This window comes from Alosa sapidissima, chromosome 1 (genome assembly GCF_018492685.1).
Source record: "Alosa sapidissima isolate fAloSap1 chromosome 1, fAloSap1.pri, whole genome shotgun sequence".
Lineage (NCBI taxonomy): Eukaryota > Metazoa > Chordata > Actinopteri > Clupeiformes > Clupeidae > Alosa > Alosa sapidissima.
This window is the reverse complement of record NC_055957.1, coordinates 27983190-28009575: the sequence shown is the minus strand read 5'-3', so window position 1 is coordinate 28009575 and position 26386 is coordinate 27983190. Positions and strand designations below refer to the sequence as shown.

General features: G+C 45.0%; 2 protein-coding genes across 4 annotated transcripts in view; both read right to left on the bottom strand.

Annotated features, from left to right (window-relative positions):
* Positions 1-12130, bottom strand: part of exoc3 (exocyst complex component 3) — a 30234-nt gene extending 18104 nt beyond the window's left edge. Inside the window, exons 1-14 of one of the 2 annotated variants that reach the window (XR_006031993.1) lie at positions 11973-12130; positions 11169-11326; positions 10806-11025; positions 9827-10212; positions 9386-9681; positions 7589-7703; positions 6998-7123; positions 6609-6709; positions 5629-5739; positions 5274-5415; positions 4372-4494; positions 4092-4253; positions 3596-3717; positions 2813-3349 (exon numbers count right to left, since the gene is read on the bottom strand). Coding sequence is in view for 1 of the 2 variants with exons in the window: in XM_042093089.1 (XP_041949023.1) it covers positions 3154-3349; positions 3596-3717; positions 4092-4253; positions 4372-4494; positions 5274-5415; positions 5629-5739; positions 6609-6709; positions 6998-7123; positions 7589-7703; positions 9386-9681; positions 9827-10212; positions 10806-11025; positions 11169-11312 (2244 nt within the window). In the remaining variant the exon portion in view is untranslated. Of the gene's footprint in view, positions 1-2734; positions 3350-3595; positions 3718-4091; positions 4254-4371; positions 4495-5273; positions 5416-5628; positions 5740-6608; positions 6710-6997; positions 7124-7588; positions 7704-9385; positions 9682-9826; positions 10213-10805; positions 11026-11168; positions 11327-11972 lie in introns of those variants that run through there. The other variant, XM_042093089.1, reaches the window with a different exon arrangement.
* An 832-nt stretch (positions 12131-12962) lies between these two features.
* The window catches only part of ahrrb (aryl-hydrocarbon receptor repressor b), a 28332-nt gene continuing 14908 nt past the window's right edge, over positions 12963-26386 (bottom strand). For both annotated transcript variants that reach the window (XM_042093108.1, XM_042093117.1), the window contains 6 exons: positions 21418-21536; positions 19836-19925; positions 17744-17867; positions 16200-16333; positions 14950-15128; positions 12963-14564 (listed from right to left, as the gene is read on the bottom strand). In XM_042093108.1, coding sequence (XP_041949042.1) covers positions 13523-14564; positions 14950-15128; positions 16200-16333; positions 17744-17867; positions 19836-19925; positions 21418-21536 — 1688 coding nt within the window. In that variant the 3' untranslated portion in view covers positions 12963-13522. The remainder of the gene's footprint in view (positions 14565-14949; positions 15129-16199; positions 16334-17743; positions 17868-19835; positions 19926-21417; positions 21537-26386) is intronic.

The window sequence follows — 26386 nt, the reverse complement described above, 5'->3', positions numbered from 1 at the left end:
TATGTTTTTCTTTTCATGTGTGTGTGCGTATGCATGTGTGCGTATGCATGTGTGTGTGTGTGTGTGAGTGTGAATGCAGAGCCAAGCTCTTTGTGTACTTGCAAGCACACAGAGGGCCAGTGTGCATTAATCTCTCTCCACAGTTCTGGCTGTGCACGCAATGTGCTGTGCTGTTTCTGCAGTATGTATGCACTGGCTGGAGTAGCAGCACACCAGCACTGCTAGCGTGGCATGCTAAACCCCTAAACACTCCCCTCCCTACTTCTCCTCTCCTCTCCTATCGTGCCACAGGGCAGCTCCGCTTTAAATATTGAGTTAATTGCTCTTCACTGTTCCCGCATCTGCAATCACAGAAAGCAGAGACAATGTAAATGTAGAGGATGTGCCATTCATTGTGGTAATAAAGATCAGCACCTAACAGATGCCATCTTTTACTGAATGCTTGCAGCAACACATGTCACTTAAGTGACAATGAGGTAGTGGCTTTTACCAGTTTTGTAATGTGAATTTTACAAGCATCTGTCTGATACATACAGCATTATATAATGAGGATGGATACTAAAATCATAAATCTATCAAAAGCATAAATCTAGAGATCATTCAGCCCACGTTTAAGAACTTCGTACTGTGGATTCTACATTATAATGGTTCAAATCCTATCTCAGGAGTATCTTCTGTGTTGTGCAAAGTTGACAAGTATTGAAGCAAAAATCTGATATACCGCAGCGATCAAGTTTTGGACCTCTTTACTCTGTACACCAGGTTTATTCACAGTCTAGTAGCTTCTCTTACAACTACCAAGCCATGAAGCAGATGATGCCTATGATCTTCCTGTTCTCCACTTAGAGGGTACCATAGTCTCTGTGTGTTTCTTCATGCAAGTAATTTAACACTGGGCAAATTGTACAGACTACCATGACCAGAGTCAAAAGTCAAACTATAGGCCTCACATCCTACATCGGTGTGGACTACGTTCTCATCACATGGAGCACCATCTTGTTTGGAGCTGTTGAGAGAGCATGTGATCATTTGGTATTCCTGGGCATTTTGGTGAAAAAGGTTAGTTGGATACAAAATAATATATTGAAATAATAAAATGAATTTATGTTTCATTAAACCCCACTCTACACTTCAGGATTGCTTAATGCATACCCCACAACACAGTGCTATGTCCTCTGGCTCATTAACTCAGTGAGCATCTAAGCTGGAAAAAAAAACAGCCTGATCAGCTTAAGGTGGTTTGCTGGCTGACCAGCTTGTTTGACCACCCTATGATGGTTGACCAGCTAGACCAGCAAAACTCTTGCGTAAACATACTTTCAGCTGGTTTACCCAGTTTACGATAGTAATTCATCTGATTTTGCTTGTCGTACCACCTCAAGCTGGTCACTTAAGCTGGTGTTGCTGGTCTTACATTGCTAGTTTAACTGGCCATGCCAGCTTATGTTGGTCATTCTAGCAAACCAGCATGACCATCTTACACCAACAATGTCAAGCTTGGCAGGCTGGTCACCAGCATGACCAGCGTCCTCAGATGGTCACGCCAGCCATTTCATATTGAGGCTTGATGGGTCTACAGTTACATCTCGAGGATCCTAAAGTTCAGGCTAGTACTCTTGTGGTCTAACTGTGACTTCCCAGTTGCCACCATTGTGCCCCTAAGTAAGGCACTTAACCCTGAGTTGCTCCACGGGAATGGCCCCTGTAAGTGGTCTCTGTAAGTCACTCTGGCTAGGAGCATCAACTAAATGCATAGTAAACAACAACACTAACATCAGGTTTATGGTCTTCACACCCCAGTGGGGTATACTACGAAGCACGTTAGACATATCTAGGCTATGTAGACATATCGAGGCTTGACAAAGCCTTGACTCAAGGGTATACGTTAAGTGATACTACGATTGCAGTTATGTGATATATTTGTCAAACTAGGCTTTCAGCTCAGGTCTGTGCGCGTTCTCGGTGTTGGGATGACTTTGGCCAATCGTGTAACGTGGAAGACCGCCTCTATTTAAAAACAATTACTTCCGCATTCATGAGCGATAGCTTAATCTACACTGCGGTCATTTTTGTGTCTAACCTTTAACATCAAATAAATCAATTGTCATCAGTTGTTGTATGATATGCACGTCCATAGTGTGATATTTGCACGCACAGCACTATTAAAGCGCATTCGAGCTCCAAAATGTTAGTAGAGGCGGAGCTCCACCTGTAAGATATATGACAGAATCCTACACATGAGATAACTTCGTTTTTAAGACAGTTGATTGGTCAGTGTGCGGTAGATTACACAATTTGAGCTATAACTTAGCACATAACCTCCTCCCGACCAGGTTTGGTTGACAGCATAAGACACCATGGTGATATAGCGACACTAAAACAGATCCACTTTCGTGTCACAGCATAGCCTGGCTTTGAGCGCAACATACCTCGCTAACCCACTAATCGAGATTCGTAGTACACCCCACTGGGCAGACACCCTATGGAAATGCATCAATCTGGACAACCTTGTATGGTCCTTTGGGTTCAAATGAAGCTGCAGTAAGGGGCTGTCCTCAAGCACTACCAATCAAACTACCTACTGTACCTAACTAATGTGAAGAATAATAAACAAATGTGTGCAAAAGCTTTTCTTACACTTTGCTGGGTGGCCTAGATCACATAACCAAAGTGCATTTAGTTGGAATGGCAGATGTGTTTATGATATGGGATATGAAAGGCAAGGAGCAGAAGATCAGGGCAAAAGAGATCACTTTTAATAGACACTTATGGACAAAAGCAATGAGTGAGAATCTCACACTCACACACACACACAAACAATTTCGATCGCTTCGGTTTATCTTACACATGTGAGAGATCACAAGAGTGAGCAACTGGTTGCCAAGATTAAAAAAAAGCAAGGAAACTAAGAGTAAAAGAAACATTTTAGGGGTGCGCATTTAGTGTTCTCAGTCCAGAAGTCAAGTAATCATTCATGATCATTTTGACAAATAGTTCAAGGCAGCCTCCAGCGCATGGGCTTTACCCTCCAATAACAGACTGCATCTGTGGCAACAACTCTCCTTTTCCCCTCAAAGTGCATATGAAAGGAACGGAGGTGTTCCTTCTTCCTGAAGCACCCCAGACTGGATCCCTTGGCCTGGCTCCACTGAGCTACTTCAGCAGTTTAGGCACAGTCATGGAGGTCATGGATGTCATGGACATGGATGGCACGGTGATGTCCTTGAAGATGGGCTGGGTGACCATGCTGCTCGAGGGCCTGGTCTGGTTGAAGGTCTCGATCACCTTCTGCTTGGTGTCCCGACTGGCGTCCCCGCGCACCGCCAGCAAGGCCACTATGTGATCCTCCCTGAAGAGGGGCAGTCACAGGGTGGACACACGGGGTCAGGACAACAATAGACTGAGAGACTATATAGCTACAGAAGAGAGAGTACATCTAAAGAGGCTGCAATAGAACATGCAAATATAAACAGTGTCCAAACAGAGTGATATTAACAATGTGTGTGTGTGTGTGTTGTGTGTGTGTTGTGTGATGTGTTGTGTGTGTGTGTGTGTTGTGTGTGTGTGTGTTGTGTGTGTGGTAAGCATGACTGACCTGATATCAGGGTATTTGGAGACCAGCGTGGACACTTCCAGAGAGAGCATGGTGGTGTCGCTCAGCTTGAACACCTCCGCTATGGCAGAGATGGCCTCACACAGGCGGTCTGCCTCCTCAGTCTGCACCACACAGAAAAAAAGAAAACACACATCTCTACTAACTACAGAAACATGACTGGTTCAAATTATGCATTGGTATAATTCACAATAAGAAATACAAATATGACTCGCAATCCCACTTATCCAGTAATTCACAATTCCCTTAGGAGAATAGTTACATGTGACCATTCTAATTCTGAAGAAACAAACAGACACTAGCCATAGTTAGGATCCCTAAAACATGAAATACATGAAATAAATAATAAAAAAGTGCATTAACATTTGAAGAGAAGTTCAATGAATATCTGCTGCAGGGGTTGTACAGTAACTATTTTCCCTTCCTCTTTGTTATCGGCCAGCGGGTCACTACAGCAGTATGTGTCTGTGGTACATACGCCGGAGAGTTTCCTGAAGAGCATTTTGAACTGGTCAGCCTCCTTGATCATGCGGTCAGCGCCCTCCTTGCGCTCCTCAGGATTGCGGAAGTTGATGCGCTTCTGCATGACCGCTTTCATGTACTCCACCACCACACGCCGATGCGCCTCGCTGGTCATTTCCTGAAACATCAGCGTGGACAAACACACACACACACACACACACACGCAGGTCAGCAGGGGATCAATAATTTGCCGCTCTTAAAGATAACCGTGATTGCCCAGAAAAATAGTTAAGCACCTGATTATAAGGCTTCTTGATCTTGGCAAAGTCACAGAAGTAGTCCTCCACCGTGACACAGATGGTGTCTACTGCATGGGAACCAGTCAACCATTTCCTGGTAAGCAGCTCATACAGATGATGCTGTTAAAAACAGTACAACGTTATGGCTGTTTGTTAAAGCCTATGACAATCATCTTATGGAACTAAAAACAGTTTGGTAATTAACTTGGACCCACTACTTTTTCTTTTTGTTCTCTGACGTAGTGGCTAAAATATATGCTTTAAGAATGTCTCATATACCACAACACACATAAATCTCCCTTCATTGAGAGGGTTGGTTAAAGCGAAAATGTACCTCTATGTATTGGTTCAGTAGTCTGTGACAGACCATGCAGCAAAAATGTAAGAAATGTTTTTAGACAGCCAAAAGCTACTGTACATCTCCAAGCCAGACCAGTTAGCATGCTAGCAAGTTTTTAATCAGTGCGGAGTGTGATGCCCCTGATGTTTGCTAAAGTTTTGCAACTTTAAGCTTGTTAGTTTAAGAAAAACTCTAGGGCTGCAACGGACGATTGTTTTTATGATGAATCAATCTGTTGATTATTTTCTCAATTAATCAATTAGTTCTTTGGAAAATGGTGAATATTTAAAAAAAATGTTGACCAGTGTTGCCCAAAGCCCAAGACGACGTCCTCAAATGCTTTGTTTTTGTGAAACGTCTTAATTACCAAAATAGTTAGTGATTAATCTTGACTTCTAAATTGATCAAACTTCTCAACTGGTAAAAAAAAAAAAAAGTTGCTGACTAATAGTTGACAACTAATAAATTAATCAATTAATTAATGCAGCCCTACTCCTTGATGCTGCTCCAAACACTAATCCCCAGAGGTGATTAAAGCAGAACTAGCGATGGCTCCCACCTCTAAGTCTAGGAAGACCTCATCCAGCAGGAACTGGCAACCCTCTCTGGCCACCTCATTGAGGGTCCTCTCGATGGGCTCGTCATACTGGCTGGCCACGGGAGACTTGGAGTACTTATTCTTCAGACTGTTAATGGACTCCCTAAGGAGAGGCAGATCACATCCACTTTACAATGCCATTACTCCATTAGCAGAAGCTTCTGCTCTATCCAAACCTACTGACCAAACAACGAAGTGTACTGTATTACTGTATCTATTAGAAGTATGTTAAGTGATCTTCAAAATTACTAAAGTGAACTGATGCAGAATAGAACAAAGGCCAAGCCAGTACATAGATTCCATTGCTGACACTCACTTGAACGTTTGGCAGTTGTTGATGATGGCAATCATGTACTGGACATAGTTCTGTGGAAGCTGGCGATCTTTCAAGTGCTCCTCTTTGTAGTTGATCGCCTCTTCTTTGTACCTATAAAAGTGAAAATAAAAGTATGTGAATTATTTACTATAAATTTATCTAGGACAGAGGACTTCACATCTAGTATTATAAATTAGTATTTTCAATATTAGTATTTGTATGTAATGTCTCGTATGCAGTATGGATAGGGCAGCCGTGGCCCACTAGTTAGCACTCTAGACTTGTAACCGGAGGGTTGCCGGTTCGAGCCCCGACCAGTGGGCCGCGGCTGAAGTGCCCTTGAGCAAGGCACCTAACCCCTCACTGCTCCCCGAGCACCGCCGTTGTAGCAGGCAGCTCACTGCGCCGGGATTAGTGTGCTTCACCTCACTGCTGCTGTGTTTCACTAATTCACCGATTGGGTTAAATGCAGAGACCAAATTTCCCTCACGGGATCAAAAAGGAATATACTTATACTTATACTTGGATGTCCTTATCTCTGCCTGTATAAAACACTAGGAGGAGCTATCATATTGTACCAAAGATCCTTCACTTCAACCCTCTGATTATACTGACTATTACAGCTGCTCTCCAGAGTAATGAAATGAAAACCATCAGTGACAAGTTTGATGGCATGTATTTGAAAACTGAGAAGGTGCCAACAGGCTGAGGCCTGGGGGCACGAGGATGAGGGAGCATTAAATGGGCTTATCTGTGGCAGGGACAGGCAAGTCCTCATAGCCTATTAATTTACAATAAAAACACTCCACACGCCACTCATCCAAACTCCAGTGAGAGAAAACTTTGTTTGTTTGAGAAAAGTTTGTACAACATTTATATCTGATAATTTTGATCAGTTATTATTATGCTAAAATGACCAAAATATTGCACATGTAAAGACCAATGTAAAATAACAGGTAGTAAAATGGGTTGTATCTCACCTGTTTAGAAAAGAGCACATCTGTTTCAAACACTGATCCAAAACCTTCTCTTTGAACGCATCATCGACCTGGGCAGCAACCTGCAGATTCTGCTCAAACATCTGGATAGAGAGAGGGAGAGGGAGGACCAGAGGCAAAACCTTAAATTAAAGACTGTTCAAGCGGCTAAGAATAACTCAATGCTAAATATATACAGTACATATGCAATATGTGTATATCTATATAGCTTGTAGCACTGTAGTTTGGTTGGCGTTCCTGAGTCGCCAGTTGCTTTAGATAAAAACATCTGCCTAATTCATAAATGTAAAATAAAAGCTATTAAGTTATCCTTTATATCAACACTATGAGAGAGTCCTTGTGCTTGACTATAATCAGTGCGGCTGTCCCACCTGGAAGACGATGGCAGGGAGTGTGGTCTGATAGTAGCCGTCCTGGTCAGCCTCGGGCTCCGACTCCTTCATCCAGTCCTTCTTATCTGTCTCCAGGGCCTTACGCAGCCAGCCAGTGATGTTGGACTGAGGAAGGTGGAGAGAAAGGGACACGTCGTCAGCTCAAATGAATGAGTAGTGCATAGTATAGTATTAAACTTTAGCCCTATACAATTGCAATAACCTTTTTAATTGGGCACATTTGTATTTGGGTTTGTCTCATCAAAATAGCAGTAGAGACCAATACGGCTATGTTCGGCAGCTGCGCGTCAAACCAAACTGCACGCCTATTTCCAGCACTTCACAAGCAAACTGCACGCCCATGTTAATGGACAACACACACATCGACAAATGAAGTTTCTTATTCCAATTTCCCTTTTTTCCGTTTCTTACATCCTTATGACAGGAAGCATATGTCATTAAAAGTCACTGTTGCAAGTAGTGCGTGTTACCAAGTGATTGATGCAGATCACACAGATATAGGAAGATCCACATCTGCCTGACAGTGAATGTTCCTTATTCTGAAGGGAGTAGTGGGTCCTATGTACTCACGGTAAAGGTCTGGATGTATTTGCTGAGGAGTTCATCAATCACGTCCTGGGTGAGCAGAGGTTCCAACTGAGTGACATCACACTCCTTCAGCTCAGGGTGGCCCATCATGTCCACACTGCGCGCACGCACACACACACACACACACACACACACACACACACACACACACACACACACACAAGGAAAGAAATTTTTACATGAAAAGCCGTAAGCCTCAGAACAACTTTGAGGATGACTGGGCATCCTCTGCTGTTTCATTCTAAAGTAACTAACTTAACAGTATGGGAGTCGGTGCAAGTAACATGGGCACAAGCTATGCATTTCACAAGTTGCAACTCTGCCCACAGTTTGCTCTGGGCTACTGCTGTGTGTGTTTACAGTGTATGAAAAACAGAGGGAGCCCTCTCTGGTTGCTCACATGCCACAATGGTTTAATAAGAGACGTTTCGGCCAATGGCCTTTCTCAAGTCTTACGACTTGTGAACGTGAACGACTCCCCCTCACAATACAATGTGAAACTGTATACTGTACTCCTGAATATGAAGTATGCCTTGCTGATTATACCCCCTGATTTTGTGTGTGTGTGTGTGTGTGTGTGTGTGTGTGTTGCAGTGTAGCACATTTGTGTTTATATCCGTTTCTCTTTTTTTGTGTGTTGATCTGTGTGCATCAACCTCTCTCCTCTCTCGATCCCTCTCCACAGTTCTGGCTGTGCACGCAATGTGCTGTGCTGTTTCTGCAATATACTGTATGCACTGGCTGGAGTAGCAGCACACCAGCACTGCTAGCTAAACCCCTAAACACTCCCCTCCCTACTTCTTCTCTCCTATCGTGCCACAGGGCAGCTCTGCTTTAAATATTGAGTTAATTGCTCTTCACTGTGCTTGGAAAGTCTGTTGCAATGAAAGAGGAGACAATGGAAATGTCACTCATGACAGATCAGAGTAGCACGGCCTCGCATGCAAGCATGGCCTTTTATTAGTGCTCAGGAGTAGCCACGAAGTTATTGGTGCAGGCATGGAGACCACTGGCAAAATAATCATTACACATTAGTTAATACATAAATAAATTTGTACAGTTTCTTACAGTGCAGTTGTAACAGTGTAGTAATAATTGTATTCCCTCAAAACAGGTGACCTTCACTTTCCTAGAAAATCCCAACGCCACCCTTTGCAACCTCCTATCACAGCTGGTACAGGTGATGTACAGATGTAATGATTATTAAACTTATCAAGAGGATAAATAAGTCTTTTACAGTGTAAACTCACAGTAATAAAAGTCTAGTAATAATTTGTTTGACGTTGAGACAGAATAAAATCCAAACATGACCTTCACTGTCCAATCGACTACAGTATATGCCATGGAAGGCTCTCAACCAGCTCAAAGTTCCAATGGAGCTTCAGCTGTGTTGTAGTGGCTATGTTGTTAATTTGTCGCCTCTTTTAGACAAATAATGCTCCATAAAGACGTCTCTTCTCCCTGTGAATATTGCGTGATTTCTATATAAAAACACCTTTAGTGTAGGCTACCTGTTTACACAGACCTGGTTGGGTGTTGCACCTAGTCAATGAGCATGTTAATATGGTGAAGGATTTATGTGTTTATGTGTTCAGTTGAATAAAGAGTCGCCCTGTTGGGCATAAACAAGATTGTCAATGTCCGAGTGAACACAAAAGAGCAGAATATAAAAGATGCTGTTACAACCCAGCTGACGCTCCAGCGGAAATTTGGGAGAGCCTGCCGTGGCATACAGTCAATTACCCAATCCCCAGCCACCCTGTATACCCCTCATCTCACCTGCTATAGGTGTTGAGGACCCAGGTGAGGAGCGAGACGATCTCGTTAGCCTCGAGGTCGCCAGCAGCCAGCTCGCGCACGTTGGCGGCCACGGCGTCGTGGTAGTTGTGGAAGAAGCTGGTGAAGGTGTTGTAGTGCGGCGGGAAGCACTGCACCATCAGGTTGCTCACCACTATCAGGTCGTCCAGCACGTACTTGCGCGTGAGCTCCAGCTGACGCACCAGCCACATCTTGTCCGAGTCGCGCGTCTCAGACTGCGTGCCCTCGATGCGTCTACTCACCGTCTCCTTCAACTCCTATCGAAGACACAGTTTGCTTGTAATATCAGCCAAGCAAATGGCCATTGATGCTATAATGCACTGACTAGACATAAGTGCAGGGTGGATGGCTGGAGAGTTAAACTACCGTGAAATGAAATTAAAAAAAATAGTGGGCTCTGACCTCGAACATGCGCTCCTTCCACCTCTTGGGCCGGCCTGGCGGGATGAAGGTGGTCTGCTTCTGCCGGTCCAGCATGCGGTTGTCGATGATCTTCTCGCGCTCAATGATGCGCACCACCGACACCAGCATGGTGGGGTCACGGCGCACCGTCACCATGGCGCGCTGCAGCACCATCCACAGCTGCTTGGCCAGCTCGTCGGACAGCGACTGCACCTGGCCGAAGTAGCGGCGGATCAGCTCCATGTCGTGCGTGTTGCGGCTGTCCATGCGGTACTGCTCGTACATCAGGTCGTCGCGCGAGCGCTCCAGGTCCATCAGCTTGCGGTGGGCCTGGAGCAATTCCCCCTGCTCGATCAGGTCCTGGGTGTCCTGCACAATCTCTGGAACTGCAGGGATGGGATCATATATGCATGAGCACCAATATAACAACAAGGTTATCTTCTTAATTGGGGTTTCATCAACAAGTCAATTAGTCGACTATCAAAGTCACCTGTAAGAGCTGTAGGGAGTAGTCAACTAGTTGTGAACAAAACAGCTAAAGGCCTAACAGGTTAGACATCCCTATGGAAGAACTTGACCTGTTCTACAGTGATATGTAAGTTGTATACAGCTTACAGCTTAAAACAACAGGGCTGCCATGGATAACCAGCTAAAGATGAAACTGTACTAGTACATCAACTATTTATGAAAAACATAAACTAGTAAAAATCAGTAGTTGTTACCCTATGCCATCAAAGAGCTGTAGCGCTCCAATATTGTCTTGCCTTTCTTGATGAGGTATGCACAATCACAGGAAGTAATGTTTGTGTATGTTGGCAAAGAGGGATACACATAAATTACATAGTATGACAGCATGGACATCCTTGCAGTAATTGCACAGGCTTGTGAGGTGAGAAGTGATTTTGACAACATAGCAAACAAGCTCATATAGAAGTCAATGTTACCGTGCTATAACTTCACAACTGGCAATCGTGCTTACCTGAGAAAATATTCTTCAGGTTCTCTACAGCAGAGGCCAGTTGGCTGTGCTGTACCACAGCATCCTTCACATCCTTTAGGTTCTCTATGGTGTTTATGCTCTGCCTCCAGTCCTTACTGACATCTGCTAGGGAGTTCTGGATGTCTTTCACGTCGCACAGAGCATTGTGAAGCTGCAGTAGTCCAGTACGGACGCCATCCAACTGGGACTGAATGGCAGCCTAGGGAATAGTTTTAAGTGTTTTATACATCCAGAAGAGAACCTATTGGCAAGCATATTAAGAGAGAGCACACCACGCTATCAAGTGCAGATATACAGGACAAGACACCAGTCTGTGTGCAGAGCAGGTTGAATTTTATTTACCTTCAGACGGGCCTCTACGGATGCTTTCTTGCGGGCTTCTCTACGTCGGTACTGCTCGACCTTGTCCAGCTGATCTGCCCGCTGCAGCATCCCTGCAACTCTCTGCACGGCCGTGGCCACGGCTTCTCGGTTAGTTTCTTCCATGGCTAGGACGCGCTCTGGTGTGGCAACAACAGTTGATTAACCCTGACGGAATTTCACAATCTACAGTTGGGACTGTCTGGATTGTCTGACGAATGTTTTCTCGATATAGGACAGAGTTTATGCAGTTTGCCAAGTTAACCATTCATCGATGTATTACGGTGCATTTCAACAATTGTCACGAATAACAGTTAGGTCCCGACTCCAACCTCTCTTGGTAGCAAGCAGATGTGATCAGACTAGCTGCATATCAATGCGGGGACCCTGGAAGCTAAACATTAAATGCTGGTATCAACCAAAACATGATCGACAAGAGTTAGCCGCCCCTTTGCTTGGCCATCACTGCTGAACGTTTACAGTAAGCTAGACAGTTAGCATCGTCAGCTAAGTAGCATAACAAGCTAACGTTAACCTTACGATAACGTTACACCCCACAACACCGCTCTTTTTGAGAACTGAACATTGAAGATGTAAAGCGTCTTTAGCAGATTGTTTAAAGGCAAATAGACAATTTCCCATGTCCGCCGTGGGGTAAAAATCCCCATCGAGATTAGATAGCATAAGCTAACGTTTTGCTAGCGAGTGTAACTTATAACGTACAGTCCATAACAAGTGACAACCGATCACAAACTAGTACATGTAAAGTCGTCGCTGTATGCTCACCAACACAGGGTGTATCCTCCTATTTCAAAAACTCAGTGAAATTCATTGATTAAAATGATTTCATGGCTTATAAAGCTTCACTTCGACAATTCCTTCTTGTTCCTGGATCCTGCTGCACCGCCTTCACAGAGCAGCTGACAACACTGCTGACAACTCGACGTCAGAGATGCGCAGGGTTTGCGCACGAGCGCCACTGATTTCATAGCCTACTAGAGTGCAAGTGAATTCAGTTGAATTTAAAAAAAGACACATTTTTGTTAGAGCATCATCATTTATTAATGAACACATTTGAAATTATGTGTGGAAATACTATACTGAACAAAATGGCTGCTCAGCAGCATAACAGAATACAAAATAGATTCCTTTAATGGTTGAAACCTTTCAGTGTTGAAAAAAGATGAAACAGTGTAGTCTCTTGATTTTGTTAAATACACACGATGCCACTACACATGAAAACATCAATAATAAATACACAGAATCACAAAAATATACATAGAAAATACAAATCCTACATTTAAGCCTAAGTGAAAGTAAACATGGGGATAAAAAAACTGCACTAGCATTTAACACAAAACTGACAGAATGACACTAAAATTTTAGTAGGCTTTGATGCAACTTTGACCAAGTGCAGCCTGGTCAAAGTCTAAATCAACTCAATTACAACTGAACACATTTTGGTGAAGACATGTTGCCATGTTAAGTCATAAAATGTTAAGAAATGTCAAAGTCATGTACATTTTCTTATTTATACAGAATAAATTCGAATCCCACAAGATTTAGTCATATTTTTTTCTTAACAATTAACAAGTCAAAACATGTTGAAGTTTGCACTAAATGAGTTAGTCAGGAACATCAGACGAATTAAGTCCGAACATTTGAAAATCACTTGTAAATGATTAAACATTATTGAGAAATGAATATTATAAAAAAAGTTATAACTACCATATTATTACATTATATTTTACTACATTAAATACAAAAGCCATTTTTTCCATTTTTTATTCAAAACATAGGCTACCATTTCAAATCAGAGAGCATGAAAACACACGATTTTTATTGTTCTTCATATCATTAGAGGAAATGGCAGTAAAGTGAAAGGTAAAACAAATAACAAAGCACACAGCTTTATTGGTATCTGAAGTTGTAAATTCCTCTGAAGAGTTACTCTTACAATGTCTGGTTCAGATTAACACATTTTTCCCAGATTAGCCTACAATGTTGTGATCTAAAATCACAATAATACAGAAATCTAAACTGGAACACACTAGAAATATGCTGAAAGACATGGGATTCACTCTGTATCTTTCACAATTTCATACAGCGTTTGAGGTAACGTTTAAGGTCAATTTAACCACTCAAAAAAATATTGCTAAATCATGTAAAAAGTGCCTCTTTATAAAAATGTAATCACTGAAATGAAAATCCCATTTCACTGTCAAATTGAGGTAATCCTGAGTTTAAGTGGAAGAATTGTTTGAAGAACAAAATAACACAAAATCACTGCAAATAAAAGACTGCAAAAAGAGAGATTATTGGCCCCCAGCTGAAGTTTACTGCATGTATATGTAGGGATTTGTCTTGTGTGCAATAGCATTCATTGTGCAGTTCGCCATGATGTTCCTCTGAGCATGTATCTGGCTCAGATCATGGCTGCCCTCCGACCAGGGGGGAGAGTCCATGGGCTCCCGCTTGATGGTGTGCACCAGGCCACGACCTCTGAACTCGTAGAGCTTGTAGTCCTGCTGCATGTAAGCCTTGTGCTCCGCCACGCCGTTGGCATACATGTGCCCGTCCACGCAGTTGCCACCCTGACTGCTGCCGAGCGGATCTGCGGTGTCTTTGTTCAGGACGCACTTCAGGGGCTTGCTGCTGCCGCTGCTGCTGCTGCCACTGGCGTACAGGTACTTGTGGTGCCCGTTGAGGGGTGGGCTGATGGCAGCCTTGCTACGCTGGCACGCGTTGTAGTGGTCGTAGAAGCTGGACTCGTTTTTCACCTGGGGGCTGTCTGGGTACGCGAGTCCGACTCCGTAGCGTCTCTCGCTGACGGGCCAGGCGCCGCTGTGGTGCGGGCCAGTGTACGTGTGGCAACCATTCTCCGAGTCCGAGTCCTGCTCCGTCTTGATGGCCGTCTCAGGGAGCAGCATGCCGTTGTAGCACTCCCCGTGCGCCATGTAGCGGCCCTCCACCTTCTCCGCGTCTCCACAGTAGTCCTCGAGGCCGGGGGCATGGAGGCTCTCGTACAACTTGCTGTGGGACGTCTCGCCCCTGTGGCTGTGAGTACCGTGGGGGAACGCATACTTGCCATACTTGCCAAGCTTCCCTGGAAGGTAACCAGCACCAGGACCAATGCGAAGGCCCGCGCCAGAGCACATGTCCCAGGGGCCGTCCACGTGCTGGACCTTTGGGCCGCCCAGCGAGGACAGGCAGAAGTTGAGCGGCTCGTCCTGGGAGGAGAGGTAGCCCTCGCCCTTGTACTTGAGGGCCTCTTTGGAGAGGGATCGCCACGGGCTGTGGCTGGAAGAGCTGCTGCCTGGCCAGTTCAGCAGCAACAGGTCACCACTCTCTCCTCTGGACACACGGGGTCTCTTCTCACTGCCCAGTGCAATACAGGATAAAAGGACCGATTAGTTGCAAAATACAACCATACTCTTGGGTAACTGTGTAAGAGGAGGCAGGGCACTGTTTTCAGTTTATATTGTAGTATTTGGAATGTAATGTTCATTATTTAAATTAAAAGCCTTAATCAGGATACTCATACACGAGTCAGTATTTACATTTTATCCAACTGACTTAAAAACTTCATTGGGGGGATTGGAAGGGTTTGGGCGGTACTATATACAGTAAATGACTGAAATGCAATTGCATTCAATTGAAATTAATAAGCAAAGCAGTTAACACATCTGAACCTACATATGCCAGAGCCCTTAGAATAAAATCCATTTTCTGCTGGTCAGAGTGGTTGTTTGAGTTTACTCACCAGTTGCCCTTCTGCTTGTTCTTGACCATCATGTTCTTCATCTTGAGCTCGTTGATGGAGGGCAGCACCAGGGGCGTGGCCACGCAGAAGAGGGCCATCTGGGGCGGCAGCAGGGCCCCGGACTCAGTCTTCCGCTTCTGTCCCTGCAGGAACTTCAGGCTGCCCTGGAACTGCAAACTCTGGAGAACACACAGACATGGGAACGAAGAAAAGAAACGAAAAGAAGAGATGAGACAATGGTGAATCCAGAGTGCTGGCTTTCCAAAGAGTGGCTGTCTAATCGTCACTGAGGTTCTACAGCAGATTTAACAGGCATATAACATCCCCAGAGCGACCCAAAACCACATCAGAGAAAAAATTAAGAGACCACAGCACATTTTCTGATCATCTCATCATCCCACGGTTGCTGAGTGACATTCGAATGAGTTGACGGTCATTTTCAAATTTGCACTGGTGTCTTAATTTTGAATATGACCGTCAACTCATTCGAAGGTCACTCAGCAACCATAGGATATGTATGTATGTTATGTATGTATGTATATACTGTACTGTGTACACACACAGAAACACACACACACACACACATACACACACACACACACACATATATATATATACAGTACAGGCCAAAAGTTTGGACACACCTTCTCCTTTCAATGTGTTTTCTTTATTTTCATGACTATTTACATTGTGGATTCTCACTGAAGGCATCACAACTATTAATGAATGCAAAGTTATTTGGCCCACAGATGAATATTTGTCAAGTTATGGCTTGCTGAATATGGTATTAAATAAAAACAAATTAGCAACTTTGAAGAAACTAGAATATAAGACATGTTTTCAGTTATTTCACACTTTTTTGTTAAGTACATAATTCCACAATTCCACAAAACACATTAATAGTTTTGATGAATCTACAATGTAAATAGTCATGAAAATAAAGGAAATGCATTGAATGAGAAGGTGTGTCCAAAACCTTTGGCCTGTACTGTATATTATACATAAATATGATTAATACTGTATTTCCCTCACGGGATCAAAAGATTATATATACTATACTTATACTTATAAGTAATACATAATACTATATTACTTCTAACTTTGTGAAATGCCACACTTATTAATCAAAGATGAAATGAATAGTTGATAAGCACATATGAAAGTGTGTGTGTATGTGTGTGTGTGTGTGTGTGTGTGTGTGTGTGTGTGTGTGTGTGTGTGTGTGTGTGTGTGTGTGTTTCCTCACTGACCAAAAAGCCTGAGGTGCTGTCGAGCAGGCAGCGGAGCCTTGAGATAAAGCAACGCGTGAGGAATGGGACAAGTTCAGGAGGGACGCCGTCTGGCTCCTGGGCGTTGAACAGACTGCCCACCACAAAGTCCTCTCCTGCAAAAAATGACCACCGTCACACAAAACAAAGCTGCTATGCGTGACCCACCAAGGCCACCATACACCACAGGCGCAAATACATAAACTACCATTCCTGCCTACAAAAGCTCCCATTCACACGCAATCAGAGTCACCGAGGCCCTCTGATGAGGGCACACTAATTCACACACATAATCAGGCACATTTACTTGGCAATAACAGACAAACAATCTGGGACAAACAATCAACAGACATTGACACAGTTCTGACATAATTGCTCTAAAAGACACTCGCATTAAATCAAAACCATCTGTGTCAAAACAATAGTCTCCATTAAAACTCACGCTCTCAAATGACTTTGGTAACCAAACCCTTCTACCATCCAATCCTTTACACCAGTGGTCCCCAAACTTTTTCTTCTGAGGGCCAGCTCACTATGCCTGGCTCTAAGAGAGGGCCAGAGACTCGGAGTATATCAGTAACCATAAATAGCTTAGAACTGTGAATAACAGCAGTCTACCTAGTTGAATATTCCATTACATTTAATCATAGGCTACTGCAATCTAATACCCTTGTTAGCTGTGTTTATATTGCCATCATGCCATATCAGTGTAAAATGTAGCTCAAATGAAACAATACTAATAAAAAGACTTAAGCACTCCTAAAAGTATTAGCAGGGAGTCCCAAAAGTATATTTTATTCAAAATGTGTGAACTCTGAACTCTGTCTTTGCCTACACAGCTCAAGTTGTGAACAAGCAATATCCTACAAATAATTTAAAGTTCTCAAACTATGAGAGTTTTATGAAGTGCTGGCAAAAACATCTGAAATGAGCATTTTCCTTCACCCGATGAGAACTTTGTGAATTGTGAATTTGTATGAACATTTGAACAAGTGAATAAAAAATAGAAATAATTATCCCAAAAAGTCCCAAAAATATGACTTGAATAGAAGTTAGTTAGTTATTAACAATTAATTGATAAACTTTTAGAATACTTTGAGCACTGATGCAGTCAGCATAGGCATTACATTGTTTGCAGGTAGGCCTACATTTCATTCCGTTTTCGATGGCAAACGCGAAAAAGCGCCAAAACAACCACCAGTGGACAAAAAGAGTATTACATGTGTACTGTTAAGACTCGCCATAGAGAATGAAATTACGGAGGTTACAGTTTGACGATGTCGTAGCCTACTCCCGTACGGGCCAGATGCTATACCACGGACATGTTTTGGAGGGCCACCCAAAATGAGGTGCCCGCGGGCCGTAGTTTGGGGACCACTGCTTTACACGCACATTCACTCTCTTTCTCTCTACACACACAAGCAGTCACTCAACAGCGCCATCTGCAGGCTGCGTCCCTGTGGTAACATGGCCTGGTCCCCCCCGGCCGCTGTGAGGGCCTGTGTGGACGGTAATTATACACACACCAGTTCCTGAGGCTGCGTGGTGCTCCTGCTGGGCAGGGTTCATGGCCCAGTGGAGCTGTCTTCTGAACTCCTGCCGCTCGTCCACATGGATATAATCAAAGACGTTCTGGTGCATCACGTCCGTCTGTGTAAGGACAGATAACACACACACAAACACACACACACACACACAAACACACACAAAATGCCTTGAACTGGTGCACTCGCTTAACCCCCTCACCAGAGGGCCTCTTTGTGTTGGGTAACTGCAGTGACCCCTCCACTTAACCCCGCACACGGTCGGCTGAACCGCACACAATGGTCAGACACGCTGGAGGTATCTGGGCCGACACCGCAAGTGTTGGTCTGCAGGAGACCCGCTGAGCTTTTTGGCGCTTCAGTTCGGACGGGTCGCCCCTTCGCTCCCCCTGACGCCGCACCCCTGCCTGCCTGAGAGGGGAGGGGGTTTGCGGCTGTGGGGTTTGGGTTCGTGTTCGTGCGGTCGCCTCAACTGAGCTCACCCCAAATCCTCGCAGGAAAGCGCAGATTACTGCTTAATACACCCATCAACACATCGAAAACATTCCTTTTGAAAATAAGGCAGGGGATTACCAGGGCATTTCTTGGAGATACACAGCGCTCTAAAGTGGAAACACGTTTTTATCAGGACATTGGTTTAATTATTCATTTGTTAGGACACTGCAACAAGTAATGATGGGCCACTGCATTTTACATTCGGTAGGTATAGTTTAAGTGACAAAAAATCAAAAGTATAATGATATGACATCAAATCAGTCTAGTGACAATTCTTCACAGACAATGCAAATGTCTAATTTTCTAAAACAATCCCTTGATAGTATACACCCTTATTAGTAATTTGGATGACCACTCACAATGTAAAAAAAAAGATATGTGTCATTGTGAACTCTATACAAAACTATAACAAATCAAAGCAATCTGAAACAGACAACCAATTCTAAGTTTCAAACTGGAATGGTTCTATCAAAGGAACCGAGCTCCCCGCGCTCGCCCCCTTTCAGTGATCTGGACATGCGAGAAAGCGTGAGAGGTCCTCTTTGGCTGTTTAATCAGTAGTGTAGTTTATGATAAGTGCCCTCTTGGGGCCCTGGGGGCTCTTTGGTCCCACACCCTCTCCTCTCCTCCTCTCCCTCCCTCCCTCTCTCCCTCCCTGCCTGCCTGCTATGCCAGTGTGAGCTGCTGGGACTCCAGTGTGTGCTGGCTGGCTTGTTTGCGAGTTGAGTTTGCGTGACACCAGGGCTGCACGCATGAGGACTGAGCTGATGGAAAAAAAAAACTCCCAACGCCTGCCCTAACTCGTAATTCCTCGTCCCCCCCCTCCTCCTCCTCCTCCTCCTCACCAGCTTCAGCTATACCCTCTGTTCATAAAACGACAAACTCCCTCTAAAATATTCAACCTTCCCATAATATCTGGGTCCGAGGCACGCAATGCAACGCTTCGCTTCGCGTCACGGAGACGCCGGCTCGCATGCTCGCAACACGCACCAATGGCATCGCAGTTCTCTCTTCAGAGGGGAGGGGGGTCTGATGACTTCTTTGTCAGATACTCTTGTCAGGACACCAGCGGTTAATGTTCGCTAGAGAGACGAGGCTCGGGAAGGTCTGTTCGCGAGTCGTAAACTAAGTGAGGGGTGAACAATCGGACTCTATTTTTAAACTAAAGGGTGGGGATGGTGGGAATCTACTTGCGTATATTTTCTGTCATCAACCACTACTGTCGTGAGAAAGAGTTTAACAATGTTTGGATTTCTTTCTTTCAAAGCAACTAAATGAGACATTACTGTATGTTTGTGCTGTATTTGATTGCTACGCTGAACAAACACAATTTGTTCCTACTTATTACGTGATGCAGATCAGTAGTTTACTTTCTGATACATGTGTGATGGATGAATGTACATCTTCCTTGCTAAGGTGTTTAGACACATTTAATTATGTTCCTGCAATTACCAGACAAATTCATTTTTAATGGCCATTATAATTCATTTTTTATTCTAAAACACAACTAATCAAATGCCAACCAAATTACATAGAAATATCATGAATTCACTATTTAAAAACAGAGAAAGGAGCCTACCTGATGGAAGCCCAAGTAGTCGACAATAGACGATGAGGCGTAGAAGATTATGCCATCAGAGCTCACAACCAAAGCAAACCCTGTGAGAGACTGAGGAACAAGCAAACAACAAACCAAAAAATAAACATGTATTATACCACATACAAGCTTATGAATGTTTTTTAAACATTTTTTAAGCTTTTATTTACATTACTCTAAAATTATAATTCTGAAATGAAACTTGTAATTATTCTCTGCATGTGCTTCTCATTATATGAATACATTTGAGATGGCATATGAACTGGGCGAAGCAGCAGTCATTTGAGCAGGCCACAGAGAACACAGTTTACTCCTGACTGGGCTGGAGGTTTAGATCTCTACCACCACTGCTCATATCTCCCTCTGTGTGGTTTGTGTGTAGGTTGTGTATGGTGGGTGGGTGTTACTGTGTAGTTTTTTTTTGACCCATCTATTCTTTGTTTTTGTGTCGATGGTTACGCTTTGTTAGTCTGCGTAATCTTTGCGCGTTGTTGAGCCATATGTTTCTGCCTACATGTACTGTATGTGCCTGTGTGTGTGTGTGCTAAGCACATGATTGGATAGTGAGCGTTTTGCTTTTTTTTTGTTGCTGTTGCTGACATTTGCGTGACTCCGGCATGCTCCTTGCCCGGCTCCGTCACCCTGGGGTCAGTTGGGGCCCCCGCCCGCTCTCTTCGCTGTGACACTGACCTAACAGTGTCACGATCAGTACACCGCACCCTGCCCCACTGCTCCGCCCCGATCCTCTCCACTGTCACGCCAACAAGGGTGTGTGTGTGTGTGTGTGTGTGTGTGTCTGTGTGTGTGTGAGACAATCAAGCTGTTTACGTGGCAGAGACAGGGAGGGAAAGAACGCAGGAGGAGGACGAGAGGGGGAAAAAAAAACAATAAAAGAAAACAACAAAAAGGAGACGGATGGTGGGAAAGATGGAGGGAGCCAGCGAGAGGTTAGATGAGAAGAAGAAGGAGAGAGGTTAGATGAGAGGAATGCAAGAGGCAAGGAGAGACGGGGGGAAGGGGGGAGGAAAAGGGGTGATGGTCTGACGCCGTGCCACACCATGTCCTGCCCTGCAGGCCTTTTAATGGAGAGGATCATCTGTATTCCCCAATAAATATTTATCGTCCTCGCGAGCCTGTGCTTTACTGAGCTTTGCTGGGCTCATCCCTCTCGCATGATCTGATGTGAGCGCTGCGCCATGAGTGTTTGACAGCCGGGTGGTGTGAACCAGCGGGAGTGACCGCCGACCGCTCCGGGGGGAGGTGACTCAGTGTCCAAACAGTCCTCCTTAACTGGCCGGTATCGCCGCCAAAACTCGTGTGAAATATCCAGTGGGAGTTTAATATTGACCTTGCTTGTGGTCTGGAGGGGGTGGGGGTGGGGGTGGGGGGGTTGGATGGCTCTTTGATTCATTCTCAGAATCTGTTGTGTTTCATGGCTGTCCAAAAGCATACATGTGAACGCACACAGACACAAACAGACACAAACACACACAAGTACACACACACACCTATGCATTAGCACATGCACACATAAAGAGATCTGACCCCTCCATGGTTTTCTCACCTCCAGTAGGAGGTCGCTCTCCACCACACCGCACCCCGCCGGAAAGGCCTCCTTCCTGGGGTCGGTCATAGCACTGGGGGGCTCACTGCTGTGCTTGCTGCAAGGCTTCTCCTGAATAGCTGTGTGTGTGAGAGAGAGAGAGAAAGAGAGAGAGAGAGAGAGAGAGAGAGAAAGAGAGAGAGAGAGAGAGAGAGAGAGAGAGAGAGAGAGAGTAGAGAGAGAGAGAGAGAGAGAGAGAGAAGAGAAAGGAAAAGCAGACAAAGAGGGAAGGAGAGAAGGAAAGAAAGAAAGAAAGAATGACAGAGAGGGGTAGAGATCAGATGAGTACGCTTGGCACTTGAGTAAGGTCACCCCATTTAGAATGATACAATTATGAGACGTGACTTCATGCATGAACATAACACCTAAGCTCAGATGACACCTACCCATCCACAAATTCACACACTCAATGCTGAACCCTGCAGAGATTTCTGAGTTATTAATGCCGTACACTTTGGATACCACAGTCCATCTCTACTGTTCAGTGGTGTGTCATCTTGGACACCTCTCTTTTGAAGGCAGCTGTGAGGACCAGTCATGGCCCTTCAACAGCAGAGAGTGTGTGTGTGTGTGTGTGTGTGTGTGTGTGTGTGTCCATTCGATCATCTCTGCCATGGTACATACATCTCATGTGCGCAAACTGCCATGCCACACCACGCCACACCACGCGGCACGCTATGGCACACACACGCAGCCAGTCACTCGCATCGGTCCACACGCTGTCACACACAGGGTAATCCATGGGCGTGAGGGCGCTGCACGGCACTCAAATGAGATCAGGAGCAGCACACCCACCAAAACAAAGGGCTCCATCAGGCCAGTCACGAAACGGCCCTCGACGGCACATAAACACACACACACACACACACACACACACACACACACACACACACGCATACACCCCCCACAACCAAACTAAACACACGTACAAACACACAAATATAAGCGCATATACACATACATGTACACACACTTGGACACATCCTTTAATCAATACAGATATAAACATACAAAGAAACACTACCCAACTGACACACTTAACCACTGTATTTTCCCCACAGACCATCAGGAGCCTGCGTGCTAAGCCCCAGAAAGCAAACATCACACACCCCTCAAAGGTCGGCGCAGACAGCTTTCGTGCCGACAGCAAGGTTTTTGTTCCTCATTTGCCGCTCCACAGATATTTGGTTTCTGATGACTTTCTCAGAAACTTTCCCCTGAGCCACTGGAGCTGCTGGACCTGCCTGAGACTGAGTCAGGAGAGGAGGACGAGGAGACAGAGTGGCCAGTCTCTCCATGACACCACAAACTCCTCACCGATTAACACAAAAGAAACTATTTTTAAATGCCTTTCTTACTTATATTTCTATGATGTGTTCAAATTGGATTGTGGATTGGAGTGGTTCATGCAGACCAGATGGTATTGCCTTGGAGATTTCAATGGTGTGTGTGTGTGTGTGTGTGTGTGTAGGTGGGGGGTATGAGTTTATTTTATAAGGTGTATACTTCTTTTCACAAGGATCATCTCCAACCAGGAGACAATGAGATTCACTTCATCCACACTCTGTGATCAGCCCCAGTGTACTTTGTGGCGCCCTCTGTTGGACAGTGCAAGGAAGCGCGTACACCCGGTGATGGCACTCCTGAACTCTCGGCTACCCCACACCACCACACACCAACCCCCACCCCCTGTGGCAGCCCTTGCGTGTTCACAGCAGAGATATATTCACAACCAACTCAGGGGGGGGGGCTGGCCCAAAGCCATCTCATTAGCCTATCCCCGCCTCTACCCCCACCCCTCATGCTTAACCAGGAAATACGAGAGAGAGAGAGAGAGAGAGGGAGAGAGAGAGCGCATGTTGGCTGACTGACTGAGGCTCCACAGTCACGCAAGCCAACCGTCTGTCAATCTTCCCTCTTCCAGGCAGTACGGGTGGAGTGTGTGTGTGTGTGTGGGGGGGGGTGGAGCATGAGGGGGGTTGGTGGAGCTAGAGGGCTTGCGTGCAAGCTGGCAGGCAACATTAGCCAATGAAGTAATCATAATAACAACAGCTGTGAAATATTGATGACTGCGGGATAATGCAGACAGAATAAACACAAACCCCTGTGACAAGTCAAAAAACAGCTTACTTCATCGCTCAACATTCAAATTGCCAGTGCTCAAGCAGCTTTTAACACTTCCTGTGCGTAAAACCATACCAAATAATATACACACAGCACACACGCAATGTCTTTACAAGAATGAGGAGTAGTGGCCAAATATTACACACCAAAATAAACAAATAAATGACATTAACTGTTGTGACACTAACTCTAGCCTTATCACCGGAAGCTCTCAAGCCCAAGACCCCATAACGTGTGTGTTTCTCCCTCAATCAATGCTGTTTCATACTTAAACAAAGAATTATAAACCAGGAGTTAAAACTAGAAGCACACACATATGAATATGTAACAGTAATGTGCTTCAGGCATGCTATGAAAAAAGACAGTAATTACAATCAAGCTTTTGAAAATCGTGCTACAAACTGCACTCTTGGTCACGCATGTTGAGCCAAGCCCGATTGGAGGGAGTTTAAAAAAAAAAAAAAAAAAAAAAAAAGCCGGCAGGAAACAAATCTGTTGCTAAGGATTACTCACTTCATAGAAAGAAAGCCCATAGTACCCGGCACTTGAGTTTCTCTCCTCTTTTTTATTTTTGTCTGACAAAGCATAAAAGTGATGTCAAACTCGTGCTTAGGGGATAGGAAGTGGAGAGTGATATTAATAATCCAGCCTCCTACTTCTGGAAAAACCGCGCCATTGCATCCCCTCATCCAGGCTATTGTAGATTGAGAAGAAAGCCCTGTACGTCCATGGAGCGGCTCAAGTGGCTGATACTGTTCAGGCATGAGCGCAGACATGAGTCTGTGTCTGTGGAGGAGCCAGGCACATTATCTCTGTGTTCCTGCTGCAGAGCGGGCTTGGGAGATGGCATTGTTACAGATAGGGAAAGTACTGTCTGACACAACATGCAAGTCAATGCTAATGGAAATCTTCAGCAAGAGTCAGAAGAAGAAGAATGGCCATGGAGGAGAGTTCCTCTTTAGAGTCGACTGCTGTGGAACCAGCTGTTTCCTGGAGTGAAGTGAAGCATATTTTTAGGTACTTGAGTAGTTGAGTAGATGTGAGGAGGATTAAAAATTCCCTTTTAGAACGGACAGATGCATATATACATCTTCACCCCAAACACACACACACCAACACACGCACACACACACACACACACACACAATACATGTACTGTAGGTAACAGGTTCTCTAACTTTTTTGTCTTGTTCCTCCCTCGTCCCATCCTTCCTAAAATCCCCTGTGTAGCCAAGTACCCGTGATGCGGCTCCCGTTCCCCGGTGCTGCGTGATTGTTCATGAGATCGGTGGCAGCGGGAATCGTCACGCTAATCCACCGCATGAGCTCATTACCACATGCTCCAGTTGGAGGTCCTCCCCTCGCCTCCGTTCTCCTCCACCAACGCCAGCTCCCGTCACGCGAGCCCGTGGGGGGCCCAGGGCTCAGGGATGCGGCTGGAGGTTTGGTTGGGAGGGGGGAGGGCTGTTGGAGGGGGAAGGACAGGAACGATAGGGGGTGGGGGGGTTGGAGAGATGAGGTGAGGGCTGATCACGCACCCCTGGGGGCGGGGCGGGGCAGGGCAGTGGTCTTTGGAAGCAGAAGGTTCGGCGAGATCTCGTGAGAATTGGGCAGAAAACCGGCCAAATGTGGGCCAAAGCTGCCCCGGAGCCAGCTGCCACTCGCGGAGAGCTCGCCTCTGCCCTGAGGGCACTAATGCAGGAAGCACGCCACCCCAAAATACTCCTGGACTGGCCATTTTAAAGTAACAACATGTAGGAATTCCTCTTTTTGTCAATTGTTTATGTACCGAGTACCCATTTAGCACTAATGGGGTATTATATCCAATTGGTCTAAAACCCACGAAAAGGCTCATGCACACTGGGACAACAACATTACCTAGTGCAATACCAGGCCTTCTGGGTGCACATCAGCAATGCCAGACTCCAGTCTCCTTATTTCAAGTGTGGCATCAAAATGTTTGAAACCATTATTTCAAGGTAAAAGAACTACACCGTGTGGCTTTATAGTATCCATTTTCAACTGTAAAACAGAGACACTGAATAAATTAAGACACACAATAAATTGTTGCCCAATATCAACATCTCAGAACCACAATAATGAGGAACATTGCCCAAGAAGTTGCCTCATATATCATTAGTTTTACTCTGAAAATCACCGGCATCTGCATGCCTTTCTTCAATCGTACCTCACTGATAAACTGGGAGAATGGTGGAAATGGAACGTCCTGACTAAATATGAAACTTCCACAGAGAACATTAAGAATGAAAAGAACTAAACGCTAATATTGGTAGAATGTCAAGAAGAAAGTCTAAATAGGAGGGCAGAGTGGTTTGAGTTGCACGAGCCACAGGGCTGACTGACACCCCGACGTTGCATGACTCATGTGCAGATCATCAGGGCTAAGTGGAGCACCACTGAGTTCACCTGATTCATGTTAGCTGAGACAGCTCTCCATCAGGGCATGCAGGAGGAGGGGGGGGGGGGGGGGGGGGTGGAGGGCAGAAAGAGATGGGGGGGAAGGAGAAGAGAGGGAAGGGGAGTACAGAAGAGTGTGGAGGAGGGATTTCCAAAGTGTACTGCTGAGTAAATCCTCAACCTGCACGGACTCCCTGTTGCGTGTGGGCACAGCACAGCACACACACACAAAATCACTCTCACACGCACATGGACACACACACACACACACACACACACACACACACACACACATACACACACACATTAATTTGCAGACAATGAAGACAAGTATTCCTATAATTCTGCATACACTTTGTATGATGTATCACAAACACACTCCTGTGTA